Consider the following 9,222-nt stretch of genomic DNA (forward strand, 5'->3'; position numbering starts at 1 on the left):
TGACTCGTGAGAAGACCCTCCCCAGAGCCCAAAGAAGACGTCAGCAAGGGCAGAGGAAGCTCTGAAGAGGCCAGAGGCACAGTGGGGCTTTGTTTAGGCTGCTCAGCCTCCCTGCATAGTAGCTAACATGTGGGGTAGCTCAGCTGCTGCCACTTTCCCATGCATCTTCCATCCTCCATCTGGTCCCAGAGCTTCAACTTCAGATATTTTGGACTGGATTGGGAAGAAAGCAGGAGAGAGAGCTGGAAAAATAGGCATTTAGAGGCTCCCCAATGTATGTGATTTCACTTATGCACGCAGTAGCCCGGAACATAACCCCCATGTAAGTGGGGAGATGACTTTTTATAGGGGGGGGCTGTTTTGGAGCTGGAGCCTGCAAAATCATATGCTGATTAACCCTGATGCTCAGGGATTGATCTTGCACTTTTGAAAATCAATCCAGTTCTCGAAAAAATTACTTCCAAGTCAATGTGCTTTTGATTCTGTGGTAAGAGTGTCATTCAGTTTCCATTAAAGCTATGGCAAAACTCCCACGGAATGTAATGATTCTGGCTTGCACTCTATGCAAGGCTGCCAATTTTTTCCCTTTTCTTTCCTGGCAGTACTGGGTACAATTTTTGCATTGCGTAACAGGTACAAAGTCAGTTAGGGAAGCTTTTTTTTAATCACTGCATCTCCGTGCTTCTTGTCTAGCCCTACCTGTCTAGCCTTATAATATTGGTAATCACATTCTCCAGGCTACATCTGCCACACTTGAGTACTTCTGTGCGCCTGTGCTTAATGGATGCATGAGGATATGACTCCAACCTGCGCCCTCTGAACCATGCCAGGCTCCCACGGCTCATGTTCTTGCACTTTGGGGCCAAGGCCTCAGGGTGGGGTGTGGTGCTGCCAGACAGTTATATTGCAGAAGATTTTATCTTTTCAAACGGGCACACATTTTTCTCCCGTCAATCACAGGGGAATTGAACATAAGCACAGACAGAACCTGAGCAAGTATCCACAAGCCGCTTCAGAATCTTATTTAAATCCTGATAAAATCCATGGGAAAACGCCAGAATTAATTGTGAAGAGAATGGTCTGTTTCATTTTCCAAAAAAAAGAAAGACGCTATTTACTTTCCTTGAGTTGTTGGATAACTATTTATACTTTGAAAACATGCTCTATATGTTTATTAATATACAGCGTGTGGCAGGGGGGTTATTGTTTCGTTCTAACTATTTATTTGTGCTTTTATCTTGTATTTTTATCTTGTGAACTACCCTGAGATCTGCGGACGAAGGGCATTACAGTCATACCTTGGCAGTCGAACAGAATCCGTTCGACGTCCAAAACGTTTGAAAACCAAATCGTGGCTTCTGATTGGCTGCAGGAAACTCCTGCAGAATCAGAAGCCGCAGAAGCTCCGTCGGACATTCGGGTTCTGAAAGAACGTTCGCAAACTGGAACAATCACTTCCGGGTTTGCGGCGTTCGGGAGCCAATACGTCCAAGTTCTAGGGTGTTCGACAACCAAGGTACAACTGTATATAAATATTATTATCCCCAGCAATTCCAGGTAGAGATGGGCAAGACCTGCCTGAAACCCTGAAGAGCTGCTGACAGTCAGTGTTGACAATACTAGGCCAGATGGACCAATAATCCAACCTGATATCAGGCATCTTCCCATGTTCCATATAAATGTGTTCAAGGGAAGTGTTGTGGCTGTGGGCTAGAGCACAGGCTTCACATGCCAAAGTTCTGGAGTTCAATCCCTGGAGGACTGGGACTGCCCCTTGCCTGAGCCCCAGCTGAGCTGCTGAAACTCAGTGTCGGCAATACAGAACTAGATGGACCAATGGTCTGACTCCGTAAATGGCAGGTTCCTTTGTTCTGGGCTGTATTGTGCTGTGTACTTCTAGGAGGCCGTTCTGGAAAAAAACACTCAGGTTTCTCTTCAAATCATATAAACTAACAGATCATGAATAAAACTCTGAGAATATCAGCTTTCTGTTTAGAAAGGGGATCTGACATCATGACCACAGAAGAAATTTTGGAAGTGGGGACAACAGCATAATGTCGTCTAGCAAATCAAAAGACGCGTTATATAGAAATGCATCTTCTTTCTAGAGATGTAATCTCAGCCTGGCCAATACAAAGCAACTGGGAGTCTCATTGGGTACAGCTGAGCCCCTCCCACCTTTCTCTTCTCCCATGATGTGGAATACAGAGCCTTTGTCCATCTGACTCCCTTGAAGTCAGCAGTGGCTGTTGTCTACTTGCATGGCTTGCTCATATGAAGGAGTACACTATACTCAACAGAGGAGCTATTCACAGGTTATCCAAGGTAGATTTACTAAAATCAACTGAACTGCTATAGAGCACAGATGGGGTGAATCTGTCACTTAAGTTTTTTCTCATCCCCTCAGTTTTCCATTCTCAAATTCAGTTCTCCACATTTCCCCAACAGTTCACAAAAAATAAAATTAAATGAATGACTAATAAATAACAACCTCATGAAAATCCACCAGCATTTTAGTGTGAATTTCTCCCATGAGACACATATTTGTATGCAATTTTTGCCTAATATAAACATTTTTGCAAAGCAATTTTCCATAAAATAATGCATTCTTGTATATCATTTTCACTTATATATGTATTATTATGGATGCTTTACACTAGTGTATGTGTTTTTGTACACATCCCTTGGCTGGAGAACTGCATTGCAAAATTCAGAGCAGTGTGAATTCTGAAGGAAGGCTGTGCTTCAGTTCTCATAATGTGTCAGAAATTGCAAACTAGGTAGTAAAGGTAAAGGTACCCCTGCCCGTACGGGCCAGTCGCAACCGACTCTAGGGTTGCGTGCTCATCTCGCTCAAGAGGCCGGGAGCCGGCGCCGTCCGAAGACACTTCCGGGTCACGTGGCCAGCGTGACAAAGCTGCATCTGGCGAACCAGCACCAGCGCAGCACACGGAAACGCCGTTTACCTTCCTGCTATGAAGCGGTACCTATTTATCTACTTGCACTTAGGGGTGCTTTCGAACTGCTAGGTGGGCAGGAGCTGGGACCGAACGACGGGAGCTCACCCCCGCCGCGGGGATTCGAACCGCCGACCTTACGATCAGCAAGTGCTAGGCACTGAGGTTTTACCCACAGCGCCACCCGCGTCCCGCAACTAGGTAGGCTGACCTTTAAATGCAAACTCAATCAAATTTCTCCCCCATTCCTACTCTAAAGTGAGCAGCAACCTGAAACTCATTGATGTACCAGTTAACTCCCCTGCCAATTGTTCTTTACAATAGTAACATCTATGTCATCCTTCCCAATCCTGATGTTTGGAACAACTCTCTCCAACTACAGCTGTACCTGCAAGGTACTTGCAAGAGTACTCAAGTTCAAGTGTATCTATAAGATTCTCATGAGATTGCTCCCAGGGCACAGATCCAGGGAAAAGAGCACCCCTCCTTGAAATTCAAATTTCAGAAGCCCCTTCAACAAGTTGTAAGATCTTTTTAATTATTTTTTTTTTAATAAAGTGTAAAGTTCATTTCACTGAAGCAGGCGCTTAGTGATTAGGCATAAGGATGCACATCTTTTATGGTCCGCAAGCATTAAATTTAGATGATTAAAGTACTTTGACTGTTTGCGTGTGTTTGTTTTGCATTATTTATACTTTGGATGGTTGTTATGCACCATGTGCCAAATAACAGATAGAACTTTGAAAATCTAAGTGAATAAAATATAAGCAGTTTTGAAACTGCTTGGAATGAATACTTTTGGTGGTGGAGGAGGGAATCTATATTTCAGAGTCTGCTTACAAAGGCACAATCCTAAAGTGAAGAGTTTCAAGACCCAGGAGGTCTGGGGCAGTGGTGCCTGAGGGCCTGTAGGGTTTAGCAGAAGCCCAATATGCTGATGGAAGGCAAGATATAGCACAAAAACACACTGGCAGAACACCATGGGCTTTCAGGATGAGGAGCCAGACCAAAAGGACTGTTTGGTCCATGCAGGGGCCATACTCTTGGTCCATGCTGCCCTCCTTCTGATTGGCTAGGGTGTGCCTACATGTAGGGTGCCATTTGCCACCTTTTCTATTGTGGGATTGTACTGTGGATTCAAACCTGGGTCCCCCTGCATATATAGAATGAATTGTTCTATCTGGCTACGTTTCCTGCTGCAACCCATATAAACAGGTCTTAAGGCAGTGGGGCAGATTCCCGTCCAATGTTGTGGCTAAGTGGTCGGGAAACTGCTCTATAGAGCTTCAAGTTCTGGGAGCCCTTTCTCTTTTGACCCTGACATAATTTCTTGCCAGGCATGTGAGAGGAAAGTCAGGCTGTATTTCTCCCCTTCCTCCTGGTGAGGCTTGGTCTCCAATCTCCTGCTTCCTAACCCCTTGCTTTTTGCAGGGAGGCCACAGAGGCTCCTATCCTGCGGCTACTTTCGTCGCATATTCCTGCCCATCTTCTGGACTGCTTGTCCCATGGGTGGCTCTGGACCCCATCCAAGGAGAGGGTCACCTGCTTGTATGTATCCTGCCCCAAGGAGATATGTGAGTGCTGTGTTGTGGGCCTTCTCCCCTTTAGGTGGATTGTGTGCAAGGTGATTCAAACCCACACATGGAAGGACACCCGAGGGACTGGCAGCAGGACCATTGTTGGCTGTGTCACTGGGGTAGACAGAACAGGGAGGCAAGTTGTGCATGTGATGATTTCTGAGGCATGCCCACGAGTTCACTGGCTGCCTCACAGACACCATCCTTGGCACATTCCCTGATTGGTGGGCTGCATTCTCAGGAACACTGTGGGCATGTCTGTCATTTTACACCTTATTTGTATTTTCTGCCTGCAGTTTTCTCCTCCTTGACCAAGCTGAGCACACACTGGATGCAGCAGCCTTCTGCTGGCAGTGCATCTTCAGTGCTTGTGCGAGTGCAGTTGTACCTTGGAAGTCGAACAGCTTAGTTCCCAAACATTTTGGCTCCCAAACCCGGAAGTTGACTGTTCTGGTTTGTGAACTATTTTTGGAAGCTGAATGACTGATGGGGCTTCTGCTGCTTCTGATTGGCTGCAGGAGCTTTCTGCAGCCAATTGGAAGCCGTGCTTTGGTTTTTGAACATTTTGGAAGTCCAACAGACTTCTGGAACGGATTCTGTTCGACTTCCAATGTACGACTGACCAGGATTGTAATCCTATATATTCCTATTTGGGTAAATATGCCTAGGACTGGGCTGTAAATGGGTTGTTGTTTAGTCATGTCCAACTCTTCGTGACCCCATGGACCAGAGCACACCAGGCACTCCTGTCTTCCACTGCCTCCCGCAGTTTGGTCAGACTCATGTTTGTAGCTTCGAGGACTCTGGCACTTTTGCACACCTCCACTAAAGCATCAATCCCATGCACATGACACTTGAGCAACATTCTGGCACTTAAAAATGTCTGCTTTTATGGTTCCAGTTAGAATTAAATCCCTGGCAGATCATGGTCTTAAGACACTGGAGCGCATTATGAATTCCAGTTTGGGCTGGCCCCACTTGGATTTTATTCACTAGTGTTGGTGGTAGTCATCTTTCGGATGTAAAGAAAGCTTTTGTATCCCGAAGCTCTTCATACCATTTTGACTCTTCCATGACCTTTCCCTCTCTCTCTCTCAGAACTGCAGTTGCTATTATTTATTCACATGTGACATGAACTTTCTTCTTCTTCTTTTCATAGCCCTGCTGAACAATTCCAGCGCTTTATTTAAAGACATCCCGATGCTTCATTACTAATCCATTAGAACAAAAAACTAGGGCATCAGATAGAAGCATCTGCTGGTGGGCAAGCCCAAACATGTCACGGCAAGAAACACTTGTGCCTGAGCCGTGGGGTGGAGGAAGGGCAGAATGTCAGTGCGAGGTGCTCAGTATCACACTCGTCAATCTCTGCCCAAAGGGCCGTTTACATCTAAGAGAGAGGTAACAACTCTGATCTCTTCTCCTTTTTGGAAGCAGTGCAGTCTAGTAATTAAGGTATTATATGTGGATCTGGGAGATAGGAACTTAAGCCACAACTCCACCCCACTTTATCACTAGGTGACAACATTTGTTTAGTCTGTAGATGGTAATATGCTGGCGGGGGGGGGGCATGCGCTACCTTACTGGGTAGCTGCGAAAGTGGCTAAGAAAAGGGGGTTGTAAAACAATACGCAGATTAGAAGAGTTGCAGAAATAGCATTCTTCTTGCATTTCTAAAGAAAATGTGCAGGATTCTGCAAAGCAGCTTGGCTATGTCCTTAAGGGGAAAAGTCTGGGTAGAAAAAAATTCTAGCTGACTGGCCTGCCTCCAGCACCATAAATTAGATTAAGTGTCTGTGGATGGAACAGGCAGTGACAAGACAGGGAAGGAACTGGAATTGATTGGGTGGGAGTCAGAATGTGCTGCAAGGTATAGTGGTGGATCTCCACTGCCAAGGTAGAAAGGAGGGAGACATGACAAAGCTCTTTGCATCTCATCACTTGAGCATCATCACCTTTACACTGAATTTTACCAGGATTCCAGTTTTCTTTTATTTGAATGCACAGCTAGAGTGATTCAATACGGGTCAATGCAAATCTTTCAGAGTCAGTAGTGGAGGGATTCGGCTGTAAAATGGAAACAGTCTAGCTGCACAGTTGGGGAGACTCAGGTTCGAATTGTATGAACTTTGCTGTGGATCTTCAGTTTTCCGTCTGTAAAATGGGAATAACAATAATGGCAACAGCTATCTGGTGTAGCTGGTGTGATGGGTAATGGACCTCAGATATTTCCAGAATGCCAGGCTCACATTCTATAGATGGAAATTGGATGTGAGGCTCAGCATTTCCTTTTAGGACACTGAACAAGTGGCGTTCGGCATCTTCCAGAACTGGATGTCGCTACTTTGCATGAAAATTAAAACGCTCCAGCAGGGCTATTAGCAAGACTGTACAATACCAAACAAAAAACGGAAGCTTAGGAGAGAAAGCCAATGGGAAATGATTGCCTTGTGGTATGCGCCTGCCTCTGAAGATTTGTAGGCACCCCTATAATTAAAAGAAGTGGCAGGCAACCAGAATGCCTAGAGAGATGATACGGCCACATCTGTGCTCTGGAAAAAAAAAATGTTTCAGAGCTGGGCTACCAGAGGAGAAAAATTGATGAGTTACGTTGGGAAGGAGCCCAAGGGTAAACCTGCCTGACAGGTCCAGGTTAGGAAGGAGAAAATGAATGGAGGTACGCAGTTAGGTCTTGGGAGAATGCAGTTTTGATGTGGGTGTGTGCGGCTTTCTATCCAGTTAGATGCTCACACTAACAGTGCAAGAACGTGGGGAAGGAAGACAGTAACAGGTTGTGATGCGATGCCAGTTTATAATCCCTTTCAGGGCTCATGATAAAGGGCTCGGTGTCTGAACTGATTACAAAGTTCACCGCTCCCTGTCACAGTTAAACAAACAGAAGGCGATGCCTTTGCAGGAAGAGCAAAGGAGTGCGGGGTGAGGGGGGTGGCTGTCGGTGCCAGCGCTCCCAGCCAGAAAAGAGAAGAGGTTCCTTCTTTCGTGTTGAGCGTAAGACACAAACACACATAGAGAGAAGGGTTAAACACCTATTACTGTCAACGGGATTTAGCCACCGTGTCAGCGGGAAAAGCTAAACTGTGCAAACAGATTTGGAAACCACTTTCCGTGATGTGGGGGGTGGGGGTGGGAGAGGACTGTGGAGTCTTCCTCTTTATCCCATCTCATCCCAGGGGCTTGGAAGGAAACAAAAAATCCCCCGTGGGGAAATTGGAGGCCACACAGCTGCAAAGGAAGGACACGGCGAGATCTCTAAACAAAGCCCGGGAAATAAGCGCTGTGCAGGAAGGAGAGCGGGAGAGAGGGAACATTCATTGACTGACACCCCCTAGCCGGGAAGTTGCAAACGGAGCAGGAGACAGATCCGAAAGGCAGACTCTATTTCCTCCTACCCAGTCCCCCAGTCCCTTCTTTTCCCGGGCATTTCTTACCAACTCCTGCTTCAGACGGCGTAGGTAATGATCCATGTTTTTCTTTTCCATCCTCACATCCAAGTCCATCGGGTAGCTCTGGAGTAATTCAGCTGCTGCAGGGATTCCGGCTCTTCCACCATACAAGTCCGGCCAGGCAATCTTGAGAGGTGCTTTCCTCGCCAGCGCCAACTTAATCCAGCGGCCCCTTTAAATGCCCATTCGTCACTTCAGCTCTGGATAAGAATATCGCTCTCGCCAAATGAAGAAGGTTGAAAGTTTGCCTTCTCTTATTCACTTCACCAAGGAAAACCAGAAGCCCGATCTCCCCTTAGGAAAGAGATAAAAAGTTGAAATGGCACATGCACGCCGCGCGCGCTGAATCTCAAGCTTGCAGCGCGCGGAAAGCCTGCAAACACGGGCTGCAAACAGGCGTGCGCCCCGCGCGCAGTTGCCTCTTGCAGAAGCTGGCAAGAGAATGTGCTCGATGCGCGAGCAGCGGAGCAGCAGCAGCAAACTGGAGAGCCAGAGAGAGGCAAGAGAGATCTCGACGCGCGGAGCGCGCGGGTCGAGCGTTGCTGGTGATTGGCAGCTCGGAGCCGCTTCGGCAGCAGGCGGCAGAGACGAGGCTTAAGGAGAGAGCCGGCTCCCAAGTTTGCGAGGGTGTCTTCTGTCTGCGCACCGGTAGGGAGGTCCCGCCCGAGGGGGTGGGCCTGGCTTCTCAAGTCAGCGCAACCACAGACCCTCTGGGCTGCCTGCTTGGCTCCAGTGCGTTCCCGCTCTGCGTGTCAGAACATAAGACGAGCCTGCTGGATCAGGCCAAGCAATGGGCTATCTAGTACAGCATCATGTTCTCCTGTTCTCTCACCTAGTAGATGTTAGCCTTGTCGTCCATGAATTTGTCTAAAGCTCTTTTGAAGCCACCCAAATTGTTTGGTGGCCATCCCTGCCTCCTGTTCCATTGTTTCTCTGTGCGCTGTCTGGCGAGAACCTTCTTTGTTGGAGGATCACAAATTCTAGTTTTATGTGAAAGGGAGAAAAACTTTTCTCTATTCACTTTTATCTAACGTTGAGCATAATTTTATAAACTTCTATCATGTCACCTCTTTGTCCCCTTTTCTCTAAACTAAAAAGCCTCGAACGCTGCAACCTTTCTTCATGGGGAAATTTATTGTTTATTTGATTATTCACAGTATTTACGTGCTACTTTTCAGGCAGACCTCACAATTTAGTTTACATAAGATTATGGCAACAGTAAGC

At 46.7% G+C, this 9,222-nt stretch overlaps 1 protein-coding gene across 1 annotated transcript in view; it reads right to left on the minus strand.

Moving 5' to 3' along the window:
• The window catches only part of INKA2 (inka box actin regulator 2), a 28,170-nt gene extending 19,459 nt beyond the window's left edge, over positions 1–8,711 (minus strand). The window contains exon 1 of the mRNA XM_028734486.2: positions 7,984–8,711. Coding sequence (XP_028590319.2) covers positions 7,984–8,052 — 69 coding nt within the window. The 5' untranslated portion in view covers positions 8,053–8,711. The remainder of the gene's footprint in view (positions 1–7,983) is intronic.
• Positions 8,712–9,222: the final 511 nt, after the last annotated feature.

Source organism: Podarcis muralis, chromosome 5 (genome assembly GCF_964188315.1).
Source record: "Podarcis muralis chromosome 5, rPodMur119.hap1.1, whole genome shotgun sequence".
Lineage (NCBI taxonomy): Eukaryota > Metazoa > Chordata > Lepidosauria > Squamata > Lacertidae > Podarcis > Podarcis muralis.